This window comes from Theobroma umbraticum, unplaced genomic scaffold (assembly GCF_002168275.2).
Source record: "Theobroma umbraticum cultivar Fairchild unplaced genomic scaffold, ASM216827v3 scaffold_25.0, whole genome shotgun sequence".
Taxonomy (NCBI): domain Eukaryota; kingdom Viridiplantae; phylum Streptophyta; class Magnoliopsida; order Malvales; family Malvaceae; genus Theobroma; species Theobroma umbraticum.
Genome location: NW_018397282.1, coordinates 70526 through 85806, shown reverse-complemented (window position 1 = coordinate 85806; position 15281 = coordinate 70526). Strand labels below are relative to the sequence as shown.

Genomic DNA, 15281 nt, shown 5'->3' with positions numbered 1-15281 from the left:
ATTATGAATGAAAAGTGTGGAGTTTTCTCTTCCTAAATAACACTAAGGATTTGGGTAAGTTACGATATTTCCTTCGAATAGAGGTTGCTAGATCAGATAAGGGAATCTTTATACCTCAAAGGAAATATATTTTGCATCTCCTTGAAGAAACCAATATGTTGGGATGTAAACCTGCTGACTCTCCGATTGAAGCTAATCACAAATTACAAGCAGGAGTTGGTGAATTAGTTGATTTAGGCCAATATTAGAGGTTCGTTGGGAGATTGATTTACCTCTCACTCACCAGACTAGACATAGCTGATGCTGTAAGTTTAGTAAGTCAATATATGCATGACCCTTGAGATTCTCATCTAGAGGTTGTTTTCTGCATTTTAAGATACCTGAAATCTGCACTTGGAAAAGGATTGCTCTTCTTTAAGCATGGTCACCTAAAGATAAAAGCTTTTACAGATGCAGATTAGGCTAGATCTCCTGATGATAACAGGTCAATGTCTGGTTATTGCACAGTTGTAGGTGGAAATTTAGTTACTTGGAGGAGCAAAAAACAAAATGTGGTAGCTCAGTCAAATGCAGAAGTAGAATATAGGGCTATGGCTTAGGGTGTTTGTGAATTAGTATGGCTGTAGAAAGTAATGGAAGAATTGTGATTGTCAGAAAGGAAATGTCTATCCTTGTTCTATGATAACAAGGTTGCTATTAGTATAGCTCACAATTCAGTTAAACATGATCGAACAAAACATATAGAGATTGACCGGCATTTCATAAAAGAAAAAATAATAGATGGCTTTTTGAATATTTCTCATGTGACCTTAGAAAAACAACTAGCTGATGTGTTTACTAAGGGACTTAGCATCAGACAATTTCATACTTAAGTTTGCAAGTTGGGCATGTGTGACATCCATAGACCAACTTGGAGGGGAGCGTTGACTCGTGGAGGATTTTTAAGAATGATTATTATATTTTGTATCAATATCTAATTATTACGGCCTAATATTGCGCTTTCTATATTTGTGATAACTTCCTGTTTTAGGGTTGTTTTAGGGTTAACATGTGTGTGTGTGTGTATACACTGCTGTAAATAATATTTTCATGACATAGAGTAAAAAACTCTCTTGGTTTTTTCCTCTCAACACAAGGAGTTCATTGATTTGATTCTCTGATATATACAACTGATTTTCAATTTATTTATTTATTCTTTTTATTCTGCAAGCAGATAACAAAAACATATCTCCCAAGAAACTAAAGCTCTCCTGTGCTCGGAAATAAAAAGAACATCAATACCCTGCATGAGTGGCCTACATATCATAGCAGTATGATAACTATCGAGAGAGATACTCTGACCCAAACTAAACTTCTCTACATTGGAATGCATTAAAGAGGAAAAAAAATCCAAGAGATGATTACTACAATCCTACAATTTAATTTTACAATATAGAGAATGATAAAGAAAATTCTGAAAAACAACATAAGTGTGAGATGCAATGATGATGATGATAAGCAAATACAATTAATTTACCAGCATCAGACTTTTTGTCCCTTTATATTCCGTAGTTGTATGATACATGAAAATACAGTTAACATGATTTTGAGAAACTTTAAGAAACACAAGAATAGAAACAGACACAACCCAAAATACATAGACACATGCTCAAATTACAATGAATCAACTCACCTTTTCAAAGTTCACATCTTCAGCTAGTTGCTTTCCTACACTGTGCACACCAAATATCTGCACCCGTTGCTTTGCATCTGGCAAACCAATGTATAAACGACGATCAATGCGCCCGGGGCGAACAAATTCAAGGTCCAATTCATCTGGCCTATTGGTGGCACAGATGAATATCACCGCTTGTCTGAGTGAAAACCGATCAACACCAGTTTTTTCCTTCCTACAAGATGTCAAGCTGAATAAGAAAACAATGGAGTTGAACAGAAGTATGGTTTGACTCTGCAAAGTCAAGAAAACAACAAACTATGGAGCTCCTTTCACTGCTTCAAAATATTGCCATTTCAGAATTCAAACTGCAAGTTGACCAGATGCCCCAGTACGGTACCAAAAAGAGAGTAGTTTAACATTGCATTCATAAAGTAAACAAGAAAATGAGGCAAAAAAGGTGAAAAGAGAAGAGAATTGCGAGCTCAAAAGCTTGGGGGGGGGGGGGGGGGGGGGGGAGAAGATAATGATTATTATTTTACTAATGGAAGTTTTGCCGCGGAGTTGCTATGGGGAGCAAATACTTCATTATGCGTTGAGGTAAACTACTATACTTACTCCCCATCAAGCTGAGCAATGAGAGCTTCAAATGTTGCCCTTCTGCGTGGATCCTTTCTTGCATGCCTTCCAGCAATGGCATCGATTTCATCAACAAATACAAATGCAGGTGCCTGCAGCAAAGGATAAGTATGTAATTCTGATAAGAGAAGGACAACTAGAAGACACACAGTAAGATAATCAACAAGTGTTAAGGCAAATTAGAATGGCATTGCTGGTAATAGCCTTTGGAACTTGAAAGTTGAAAATAAATGCCAATGCTGTCAGCACTCTGCAAGCAAAAATTATGTGTATATATGGAGAATAAATTTCAATGTAGCATTTGGTTTCATTCACCCATCATTAGAAATTTGCTGCTGAACTAAAGGCATATAACAATCACAACAACAGGAGAATTAGATTATTTTAAATATTTTCAATGAAACATTTTGAAGCGCAAGTGCTCATGGACCTTAAAGAATCAGGAAGATGATTGATTGAAAATTGAAAGAGAAATACAAAGCCAACCTTCTGACCATTACTCCTTGTGCTAATATATCAGAGACAAAAGAAAAATTATAAACTTTTAAGGGTGGTTGGTCAGTCAACTTTGATTGATGACACCACCTCAAAAGCACCTGTCATTGGTATTGAAGTCCTCTCCTCTCCATTAATAAAATTAAAGGTTCTTCCATGGCCAAGGGGATATGACATAGAGAATAATATGGTATTAAAAGGAGGTTCCTGAACTAGCTTTCTAATCAATCTTAGGAGATTTGATTGTCCAAATGCTCAAGAAATTGAGTCCCGGAAGAAGCAACAACAGTGGGGCACAGGTACAGGCTGGGTTGCACTCACCTTTTCCATGAAAGGGACTTTGAGGAACCAGAAGTAAAGTGGACAACATGCTTACTAATATATATCAAAGATGTATGGAAATATTGGCAATTTGTTCAGATTATTCATCAGCATAACTGCACTATTTATTCAATAACAAACAGAAACACTGACACATAGAAAATCAAGTATAAACAAGAAAGAAACAGTATCAAGATTCAGCTATTAAGAAGTAATTGGACGCACAGCATTCTAAAGAAGACTTGTAGCCAGGTAAAATTTTTATCTTTGGGGATTAAATTAGAATTTTAGTCATGACAGAGACGTGCACATTTTAAGTAGGAATACCATAATTTTGTTTTTTCCTTTTCTTTTAAGTTATGATTTCTAGTGGAGTCATGTCAATCAATTATAAATTATGAAAAAATAAGATCTCAACTAAAACAAAAAGTTACTAATTGTTAAGGAACTTTCTTATCTCTTATTTAAGGACTCCTTTTGGTAAAACAAGCTAAAACAAGCTCACCAAGCTTTGAGTTGTTGATCTTCATTCTGGTTTTCTCATGAACTCAAGTCTGTTTTCCGAGCCTTGTAAGACCTGCGGCTTCTATCGGTTCTCTTCATTATTACTATGCAAATAACTATTATTGCAGTGTGGAAATTGATACTAATATGCTTAAGGGAATTTGGTTGAATCAATTCTGGTTGCAACGGTGGCACAAGTTACCACAGACAGGTTTGGTTGGTGTCATCATGGAAGTAATGTGGCCTGGTTTTGTCTGCTGAGGTTCTTTTGTTTGAATGTGTTCAAGGAGTCAGTAGTTGGTGGTTTCTATTGTTTGATCTTCTGTGATTAGTTGTGTCAGAACAGTACCTGTTTTTGTGCTTGCATTTGTTCTGATAGTCTATAGATGTGGCAGAGATCTTGTAAATAGGTGTTGGCTCGGTTTCTCTCTTCGTCCTGATGATGATGGCCTGATTTTGGGATGGTATGCTAATGTCTTCATAGCATCCTAAAATCAGATGCTACCTTTGTTTATCTCCAGGGATACTCATCCCTTTTTGCAGTAAGGAAATGTACTTAACTTTCAAAAAACAAGGACTCTTTTTGGTAGAAGGCGGTAAACTTTTATTATTATCAATAAATTTAATCTAGTCTTTGCTGCAATCTGAGAGTCCCTTCTGTAGGAACTGAGATGCTGTTTTACTAACTTGATTTAGGTCTTTGAATCACCATATGAATTGGCTACATCAGAATTAGAGCACAAAATGGTCCCCATACAGGGTTTATCCTTGAAATTATTTATTATGCACTGCTCTGGGGCAGTAATAATAATAATAATAATAATAATAATAATAACAACAACAATAACAACGATCAATAAAATTTAATCTAGTCCTTGCTGCAATCTCCGACTCTTTTTGGTAAGAAATGAGATGCTGTTTCATTAACTTGATTTAGGGCTTTGAATCACCATATGGATTGGCTACATAAGAATTAGAGCACAAAATGGTCCTCGTATAGGGGGTTTTTTTATTTTTTTGGATTTGGGGGAAAGGGGATTCGAGCCCTGCTCTTTAAGCAGGGAAATCATGCACCAATCAATAAGCCAAATGCTTGGGTGCTGGACCTTGTACAGGGTTTATCCTTAAAATTATTTATTATGCAGTTCTCTGGGGCTGTATAATAATAATAACTAACATGTTTGCTCGCAACAAAATTAAAAAATTATCAAACAAAAATATTACATTTAATGATATATACATGCATTCTTGCAGTTGCAGGTATGTATATAATACATATGGATGAAAGTAACAAAATAGTTCATAACTAAAGTATAGGTTGATGACAAGATGATGTAGGTTCTCGTTGTGATGACAATGATGATGAGTTATAATAAAAATGAAAACTAGTCATGGTTGGAATTGATTATGATACTAAGTTGCAGGGGCAGCCATGGACTACTGGGCAATGATGGTGGTAATTAAAAGTGTCAGGTTGCCTGCTATGGATATGATGGTGCTTGTCCCAAATCGGTAGAACCAAAGTATCACTAATGGTAGTCCTAGAAGGGTGAGGTGACAATCATGGTGTTTAATAACTAGAGTATGATAAAATCTGATAGTTGTGTGATAATGAGCAGTTGAGATGATGGGCACATGAGAAAGTGGCAGAGCCGTGGAGGTGTTGAAAAATTGGAAGTCACTCCCAATAGTGGTACTCATGGAAAGGTAGTAATCATAAAATACTAGTGGAATGCCATATCTTAGCAAAAAAAAATTGTTAATTGTTTTCTCTTGTTTCTACTTCTTACGAAAACATAAAGATAACTTTCTTGTTCTTTCCACATTTACTAAAACATTTTCTTAGATTTCAAAAACTAAAACATCAAATCTGTATTCTAGTTTTTTATTTTCTTTCATTTTATACTTAATTTGAATAGAAAAATGAAAAAGAAAACGAAAAAATGACAATAATAGCAGACAATCCCTGTATTCATCAATTGTTCTAATTATCAGTAGAAAGAATCATTAATTTCGGCGAAAAAAAGTGACATGACTTGTTGTTTGCCCCCAAACAGTTGACTTTTACTTACCACTCTATTTCTTAAGCATTTTAACAGCTATTAATGGAGACAATAAAGAGCGAAAACTTGAAGATGCTATTTTTGGACTGCGCCTGAATTCAGCATATTTAAGTTTTACAAAAATTTAAAGAGAAACTTTACTTCAATAAAATATCCAAAACACACTTGGAATTATATTTGTGAAAACAGAACCTAATCATTTTTATGATTTAGGTGAGTAAAGTAGTTCAAAAGCAGTACACTACCAGATTTGCAACAGCATAAAATAAATGAGCTCCAACTTGTCAAAGGTTAAATAAATTAATGAACACTGAATAAATTCTCAATCTACCAGTGATAATCGATTTACAAAATTTTTAAACAAAAAGAAAAGAGGGAGGCAAGGGAAGAGAGGAGAGTGCTTACATTTCTCCTTGCTATAGAAAACATCTCATTGATCCTAGCTGCGCCACTTTTTTCACTATCTGTAAACTCTGCACCAGAAGCAAAAACAAAAGGCAGCCCACTTTCCTTTGCTAGTGTTCGTGCAAAAAGTGTTTTTCCCGTCCCAGGAGGTCCAGAGAGAAGAACACCCTGTCATCACATAACCATGACATGCTTACGTTATAGTCCAATCAATACTTGAGGACTGAGAAAACATCTATTGAGTATAAAAGTTTACCCGAACAAACTGAACATCTTTTTCATAGTACTGCATGGGATTTCCCATATAAATCATCAGCTCATCAAGAAGATCCCAAACATCACCCCCCAATACCACTTCTTTATACATGGATTTTGTTTCACCAACATCTCCAACAGGCTGAATAAGTACAGAATGCAATAACAGTTTAAAAACAGGCAGAATTTGACAGCAGGGCAGAAACAACAGCCAAATTTGAAACTTTTACCAGTATGAAGTTTTCTGCATAAGCCATATCAAATAGTTGGTTATACTTTTTGTAAAGAAAACGCTTGGAGGTGACATGAAGAAGCATTGCAGACTCCCTAATAAGCCATAAAATTAATATTCCTGGCACCAGTGCAATCACAACTTTCAGAAAATAATGGATCTGTCGCTTCTGAAGGAGGTCTACTTCAACTCCAGAACTTGAGATAATCTCAAATAAGTAAGGATCAAGGGGAATATCGACCTACCAAATAATCACAGCAACAAGAAATTTTATGGAAAGGATGTACACAACCCTGTTTCAGCGAAAAGGAATGAAACATTATACTTACAATATATTCTAATGGAAAACCTTCTTTCATTGTTACATACAATCTTTTCAAGTCCTCTGTGAAAACAACAGCAGCAACCTGTTTTAAAAAGAATGCATGATCACAAACTTCCTCCATAACCATTTTGGTGCCCCACATATATCATATAGTAGTAATTGTCTTCAGAACAAATATAATGTACTGACACATGTTTAAACCCCTGAATTTTGCATCAGAATATTTCCAGTCCTTTCTTTTATGTTGTATTTGCACCGTTTCTAAAATTAAGAGGAATAATATAAATCCATCTAAGTCCTTTGCCCTAAATAGAAAATATAAGGCAAACATGCTTATGAATATCGGCATGCAAGTGCAAGCACATGCGTGATGCTCATGCTTTGATGCATACATGACACAAGACAAACATGTCTACATGTCTACAAATGTATGTGTTCACACACGCACACACAACATACAAAAAGTTTGCAGATAATGCACCAGTTAGCATTCTGTTTTTCTTAGAAAAGTGGTACATACTGGTACCATGTATTTTGGTAGACCATTGCAGGTTTATTGATACATATATGTCAAAGTTTTGGTCTTCTTAGGAAAGCGATACATACTGGTATGGATATATTACAGTGTGCAATTTAACATTTATCAGAATATATAATTATATAAATTACAAATACATTTGTTCATATACATAACACTAGAAGCAATGAATTTAATTTAAGTTACATAATTCATAATAATTTCAATAATATTAATACTAGAGAGAATATAAATGATAACACTCTTTGATTATAACAATAGCACGATGTAAATTTGACATAATATCAGGTTCCTTTAAAATGAAAAACCTAAATTTCATAAAACAAAGTAATTAATTAATAATCCACCAAACAAAACCTTACTTCTCACTTATTGAAACCCAACATTCAGCTTAAGACATTTAATTTATTTAATAGGCAAAGAGCCAGCCCATTCAAATAACTACACACCTAGAAGATAAAATTGGAAATGAAAAATGTTGAAGCTTTTATTTTCTAGTATAACAAAACCATAAAATGCTCATCTTAAAGACAGAACATAAAGCTCTGGTTTTCAATAAGCACAATAGGTTGAAACAACTCTATTTTTCCTTGTGAGTACTGGTATTTACTGACCCATTCTGTCTTAACTTTCCACTGTAACAGTTTTTATGGTGGTACTCTTTCGTTCCTCATGGGCTTTCATTGTGCAAATCTCTCTCTAGCAGCTCCTTAGCTCTCTGAATGAAAATTGAAGCATTATTCTCTCTCTACAACACAAATCCTCTCTCTCTCTCTAACTGCATATTTGTTGGTGTTTGTCTTTTGGTGTGATAAGGTGGCGGTTCCAAGTGATTTTATGAGATTTGTAGCAAAATGAAAAAAAAAAAATAGAGAGAGAGAGAGAGAGAGATTTGTGCTGACTGAAACATAATATTTCAACCGGTGGAAACATGCCAGTACATCAAAATAAACATGCGGTTCTATAAAGCAAAATGGAATGTACCAGCCGGTACCCCTGATCCCTAACACATATAATATAACATATATATATATATATAAATACATGACACAGATGTTCATTTTGTGGGTACACTATGAAATTTACCAATTGAATACAAAATAAACTTGACCTAATAAGGTAAAAAGAATGAAGAAAAAATATTGGGCAATGCAATGCCAAAAATTACTAGTTATTTCCTCAAAAGCAGAGAAGATTAGAAACAAGATTGTACACCAACTTACCTCAGAGCATTCAAGTTTTTGAAGAAAATAAGTGTAAGGGAGTTTAGGACGATATCGCCACCATCTCTTAGATATCCATAGAGCTCTAGTTCCCTGTGTTTCTGTTACCTTTTCAACTACATCCTTGCGAAGGCTGTTTTCCACCTCTTTCATGTCAAATTCAACTACATACTTGGCATTTATGGAATCTAATTGCTCAGATAACTTTTCCTTTCTGAGGATCTCCTTCCATGTTTGAAGCCTTTCACGCCATGTTCCCATACTTACTGGAATTTCACCTACCAGAGCAAACACGATAAAACAGGCCGTCAAGAAACACAAAGTTCAGAATATTAAATCATTAGCCAAATCCCCCACAAACCAATGTGACTTTACAAAGACACCAGTTGTCATGTATTAACCTCAAGTTATATACCTGCCACGCAGAAAATACCAAAGCAGAAAGCAAGTCATTGCTCATGTAATGGTGATAAACTGAATTACTACTAGAATACAACATTTGCAATTATAAAGAAAATACTCAAACTAAAAATGCAAGATAACTATTTTGTATGGATAAAAAAATAAAAAGGCTGGCAGTTGATGCTTGACAGTTATGTACATGCATGCACATTAACTGACCTGAGAAGCCCAAGTCTTTACTTAACTCCTCCTTTTCCTCTGCATTTAATCTTGCATCATTGTCAATAATTTGTTTCACATTCTCTTTAGAAGGCTCTGGATCGTCATCCCATGCATTTTCTCCAACATAAGAACTATCATGAATAAGCATTCCATTAGGTCCTTCAATGAACTTTTTCAATTTAAGGCCTTTGGGTATTGTCTTCCTCCATAAACTCTTCTTAAACCTGCTTATAATAATATGAATAATGGAGAATATAAGAATTGAAGTTGGACAACCATACTGTCAAATCTCTTCATTGTTTTCTAGATTTTTAATGTTTGTACCACAAGAAAGCATATAAGTTAACAAAGTTCAGGGACAAAGAAACGAGAAACGCATAGATACAACAACATATTATCTATAGGCAAAAAAAAAAAAAACTTCATAATAAACCAGCAATAAACTTACATAATAAGAAGCAAGCTACTTGTTTGTCAAAAATATTAGACATTAGACAAAAATTATTAGGAATAGTTTGACTACATGCAGAAGAAACCACTTGCATTCCCTTAAAAAATTCACCAGATTTATGCACAACACATTCTTTCTTTTTACCACAACAAATCACATCCCATACAAATATCCAGACCTTTATTCAGATAATCTATGTGCCTTGTCAGAAATTAGATTCATAGACAGATATTTACCAAAATTCTTTATTTTCACAAGATCGATAATTTAGAAAATCTCGTCAAACACATGAAATGAATCAACACTTCAAATTCAAGAAAATAAATAAACAATAAGCAACAACGTCTAAAAGGTCTAAAACAAATAAAAGCAACAATTTAATTATATTTTATTTCAATGACTTATCTCTAACATATGCATTGAAAGTTGTGAAAATTATATAGGAGACAATTAATCTTTCATTCAACAAGAACCTAGATGTTGATTGATAAATCATGCAGCACTACACAACTAGATAGTCATGTCTGATACATTATTAGAATATAAAGTAATCAGTAAACTGAATATGCAAGTAATAAAAGAAATGCATTTACTTTCCAATATTACTAGGAGAGGGTTCAGGAATCAATGCCTCCATATAAGCCTCCGTTAATTCTTTTCTTTCTCGACCTAGTTGAGGAGCTCGCACGACAGCATACAGTTTTTGACAAGAAATTATTGCAACAAAAATATAGAGGATCAATGCAGTAACCCGTTTTGGCTCCCAATTCTTGATATCCTGAGAATAATTAACCAATTATCAGCTTCACAATAATGAAATGATCAAGAAAAAAATTAGAAAAGCAGAACCAATTTGGGTTCATATGAATGAGCTATATCCTGCAATTCAATTTTTTGAGCAGGCCATACAATAACCATGAAACAGCAAGATTACACAGATAGGCATTCAGACAGATATTAGCAAGTCTTATTTAAAGATTCTTACAATACTTTTAAGTTGGTTTATTTCCACACAAGTTTTTTATTTTTTAATTTAAAATTAAAAACCAGAAGATGTTCTGAAATTTGTCAAGTTTGTTCTCCAACTATATTTGACATTTTACACATTATTCTAACTTTATATTAGACTTGGCAATTTTAGACACAACACATTAACACAACACGGGGTTAAACAGGTTTGGCTTTAGCCTTAACATGTTTTGTGTCTAACCATGACTGACACGTTTAAGACACGAAAATTTTCGTGTCTTAACGTGTCAAACATGGGTAACACGTTTAAAACACATTTAAACACATTTAATTAATCGTGTTAATCGTGTTTAAACATATAAACGTATTTAATCATGTTATCCTATTTAAACGTGTATGCATTACACGCTTATCAACTTGTTAAAAATTAATAATCAAAGACAGTTTTAGCCTTACTTAAATAATTTTAAACAATTATTTTAATAAGATTTTTCAAGTTTATAAGGATAATTGTTGAGTTTTAGGTTGATTAGAATTCTGAATCTTATTTGATTAGGATTCTTGTTTGTGTACAGCATTAAATAGATGCATCATTTTAAACTTCTTATTCCACATAGTCCTAATCACATTCTATTTTGGACTTTTATATTATAAAAGTGGATCTCTAGGCTTTAGAATCGCAGATGTGCTTTATGAGCTCTGGAGAAGGGACATCTTGTAACTCTGTCATTTACTCTAGGTGAAACTAGAGAGGTTTGGGTGAGTGCTCTTGGGAGGTTATTGAAAAAAAGTGTGCAAGGGATCTTGGGTTGGTTTGAGGAGCCATAGAGATCAATTTATTGTATTATAATTTCTCAATAATAGAAGAACAGTTTCATTCCGTGGACGTAGACAAGAGGCCGAACCTCTTAAATTCTTGTGTTTTTCTGTTTGCTTAATTTCTCTAGGTTTTATCTTTGTTGTTTCTTGGGCAATTTCTATAACAAACTAGTATTAGAGCTTTGGGGTCTGTAAATTCAAGATTCAATAATGATGTCGAAAGTTACTAGTTCTACGAATTTTTCAATTGAGAAATTTTATGGAAAGACTAGTTTCGCGTAGTAACAAAGAGAAGGATAAAAGATCTTGTGCAGTCAGGTTTAATGCGCCTTTTGCTAGAAAAGGAGGAAGGACAACCAGATGAAATGAAAGATGCTAAATGGGTAGAGATGGAGCAAAAGTGTGTGAGCATTATTTGGCTTTGCATTGGAGCTAACGTTTTTAACCATGTTATTGATGAGGATTCTGCTTTAAGGTTGTGGGCAAAGTTAGAGAAGATTTACTTTGCGAAAAGTCTTTCTAACAAGTTACAACTTAGGTGAAAGTTGTATCGCTTAAAATGGAAAGAATATAAACCTCATGAAGCATATGAATGAATTCGACAGGATCATTGATCAGTTGAAGAAGGTTGATGTGAAGGTGGAGGAAGAGGAAAAGGCACTATTGTTCCTGGCGTCGCTTCCAGACTCCTATGAGGCATTTGTGGAATCTTTGATATGTGGGATGGATACAATCACGTTAGAACAAGCACAAGCAACGTTAATGTCTCGTGAAGCCCGAAAGAAAGTAAGGAAAGGGATAGAGATCCAAGTGGCTTGGCATTGGTAACTGAGGTTCCTAAGAGGAAGTCAACCGATAAGTGATCTAAGGGTGGCAAATCTAGATCCAACAATGTTCAATGCTTTCAATGCAAAGGGTATGGACATATTAAAAAAGATTGTCCTACAAAAGGAGATGAAAATAACGAGAACAAAAGTGAGTGTTCTTTCGTTACTGAAGGTGATGATTGTGATGTCCTTACAATCTCAGAAAATATGAATACAAATTCTTATTGGTATTTAGATTCTACTTCTGCCACTCACATATGTTATTAAAAAGATTGTTTTTGAATTACTTCAAGAAAAGGTGGCTGAAATTTGACTGTAGATAATGAGTCAATAGTGGAAGTCATGGGTCTTGGAATAATAAAAATCAAAAGTTTGATGGGTTGTGCACTCTTTGGATGGTGTGACCTATGTCCCAAAGATGCATAAACTCTAATATCATTGAACCTTGTTAGACTCCAAAGGGTTATGGATATTCTACTTGTGATAAAAGAGTGGTAAATAAGTCACCACAAGGTGATATGGTCTTGATGAGGGGTATTTGTATAATGGCTTATATCGTCTAGAATATGAGGCCTCGAAGGGATGGAACCAGTGCGCAGGAGATGGTAGCTACCAAAGTGAGATTTCATTTTCCGAGGAGGTGATGAAAGGTTCCCATGGTATAGACGATGGTGAAAGGACGAAAAATCTTGCCAGTAGTGAATTAAAAGGGTTGTCGAGGTCTCTTTCTGAAGTTAATTAATGCCATTGACTTGACGGCTACACAGGTGCATTGGTCATTTTATGAAATCGAGTGTTAGACCATGCTTGATTCGTTATGTGTAGTCGTGCTAATTATAAAGGCCAATGATTTGGAAAGTCTTATGCTTAGAGAGTTGTTCAAAGTGTTAGAAAGTGGAGTTAAAAAGTTGCAATTAAGTGTGACTAGTGGAAGAATTTAAGAAGGTTGAGTTCAAGTCAAAGGTGGAAATTTGTTGTGTTTTAGGTTGACTAGAATTCTAAATCTTATTTTATTAGCATTCTTGTTTGTTTACAACATTGAGTAGTTGTATGGTTTTAAACTTCTTATTCCACATAAAAATCCTAATCACATTCTATTTTAGACTTTTATATTATAAAAGTGGATCTCTAGGCTTTATAATTGCAGGTGTGCTTTGAGAACTCTAGAGAAGGGACATTTTGTAACTATGTCTTTTGCTCTATGTGGAACTAGAGTAGTTTGGGTGAGTGTTCTTAGGAGGTTATTGAGAAAGAGTGTGCAAGGGATCTTGCATTGGTTTGAGGAGCCATAAAAATCAATTTATTGTATTTTAATTTCTCAATAATATGAGAACAGTTTCACTCCATTGACGTAGACAAGAGGCCAAACCACGTAAATTCTTGTGTTTTTCTATTTTCTTGATTTCTCTAGGTTTTATCTTTATTGTTTCTTGGGCAATTTTCATAACAATAAGAATATAATTATGTCATGCCCAAATCCTAATTGTAAATTTTGTTTTGTTATATTTGATGTTCTTGTTATTTTGTTGTGGTGTAATTGTTTTTATCATATTGATTTTAAATTTAAATAATAAAATTATATTTAATTGTAAATATTTTTATTTAATAGTGTTAAACGTGTTAATCGTGTTATTAATCATGTTATGTCATATTGACACGTTTAACAAACGTGTCGTATCGTGTTACACGGTTATTAAACGTATATGTGTTCCTGTTTCAGATTTAAGACACGAATAGCATTCGTGTCGTGTTTATGTTTAAACATAGTGAGAGTACTTCTGTCAATTGGAACCAATCTTGACTGGCCTCTACAACAGCTATATGTATAGAATGCATTTCTTAATGGTGACTTGGAAGACGAAGTTTACATGGATCCACCACCGGGCTTTGAAAGGAAGTTTGGGTCAAAAATATGCAAACTAAAAGAGTCTCTATACGAGTTAAAACAGTCACCAAGACCTTGGTTCGAGAGGTTCACCTAGTTTGTAAAAGGCAAAGGATACATTCAGGTACAGACAAGTCACACCATGTTCACAAAGTATTCAATTAATGGGAAGATAGCTATTCTCATAGTGTATGTGGATGGCTTGGAATTTTTAGTAGTGAAAGTCTCCAAGTTTCATTTAACTTTTTTATCTAATCAAAACTTTACCTTTCATTATCAAAATCACACACCCAATTACCACTTCAAGCCCTAAATTTGGAAAAAGAAATTCTAGCAGAAACACAAACATGGAACATCCTGATATAAATCCACAAGTGTCCTCTCCTTCCCTAGTTAAAATTTTAAGTATTTATGCTAATCAAGGTTCTGGAGTAATGAGTTCATCCATATTGCATCATTGAAGTCAGACATACAGCATTCATGGTGGAAACAAAAAAAGGCAGATTTACAAGCACCAAGCATTCATTGATGGGATATGTTGAGTTAGGTTCCACTTAGAACTTATGCAGAGCTACTATATATAGTGTGATATTGAGGCATTGATCACGACCCCATCGCTTTGCTCATGGTTGAATTAAAATATTCTTTGGGCTCTTGAATTCATGTTATTTAGATTATAATGTGTCACATATTAGGTCTTCTTTTACTCTTTGGTTAAGATTTAGCTTTGTTAGGATCAAATTACACCAGCTCACTTTGTGCAGGCTTTCTTTCAAGTGCATTGAAGCACATAAGAATCTCCCAGTAGCTCGGTGGTGCAAACCATAGGAGGTGTGATTCTTTCTTTCCTTATGAGAAATTCAAGCCTATTTCTACAAGGTCAAAAAATATTCCATTCCTTTGTTGTCTTCATCATCTTAGCTAATCATTAAGAAAAGCTTCAATAGGGATTCTTGACTCCCAAGCCTTGCTTCCCATCAAATCCCCCGAATGTTTTCTTGCAATACTAAGGCGAATTCAATTACCAAGTTCCCCTTTATCATCATCCATCA

At 34.3% G+C, this 15281-nt stretch overlaps 1 protein-coding gene across 1 annotated transcript in view; it reads right to left on the bottom strand.

Annotated features, from left to right (window-relative positions):
* The window catches only part of FTSH12 (FTSH protease 12), a 34210-nt gene that overhangs the window by 17144 nt on the left and 1785 nt on the right, over positions 1 to 15281 (bottom strand). The window contains exons 2-10 of the mRNA XM_021443814.2: positions 10323 to 10507; positions 9276 to 9502; positions 8655 to 8932; positions 6898 to 6975; positions 6567 to 6809; positions 6338 to 6478; positions 6082 to 6249; positions 2273 to 2385; positions 1673 to 1889 (exon numbers count right to left, since the gene is read on the bottom strand). Coding sequence (XP_021299489.1) covers positions 1673 to 1889; positions 2273 to 2385; positions 6082 to 6249; positions 6338 to 6478; positions 6567 to 6809; positions 6898 to 6975; positions 8655 to 8932; positions 9276 to 9502; positions 10323 to 10507 — 1650 coding nt within the window. The remainder of the gene's footprint in view (positions 1 to 1672; positions 1890 to 2272; positions 2386 to 6081; positions 6250 to 6337; positions 6479 to 6566; positions 6810 to 6897; positions 6976 to 8654; positions 8933 to 9275; positions 9503 to 10322; positions 10508 to 15281) is intronic.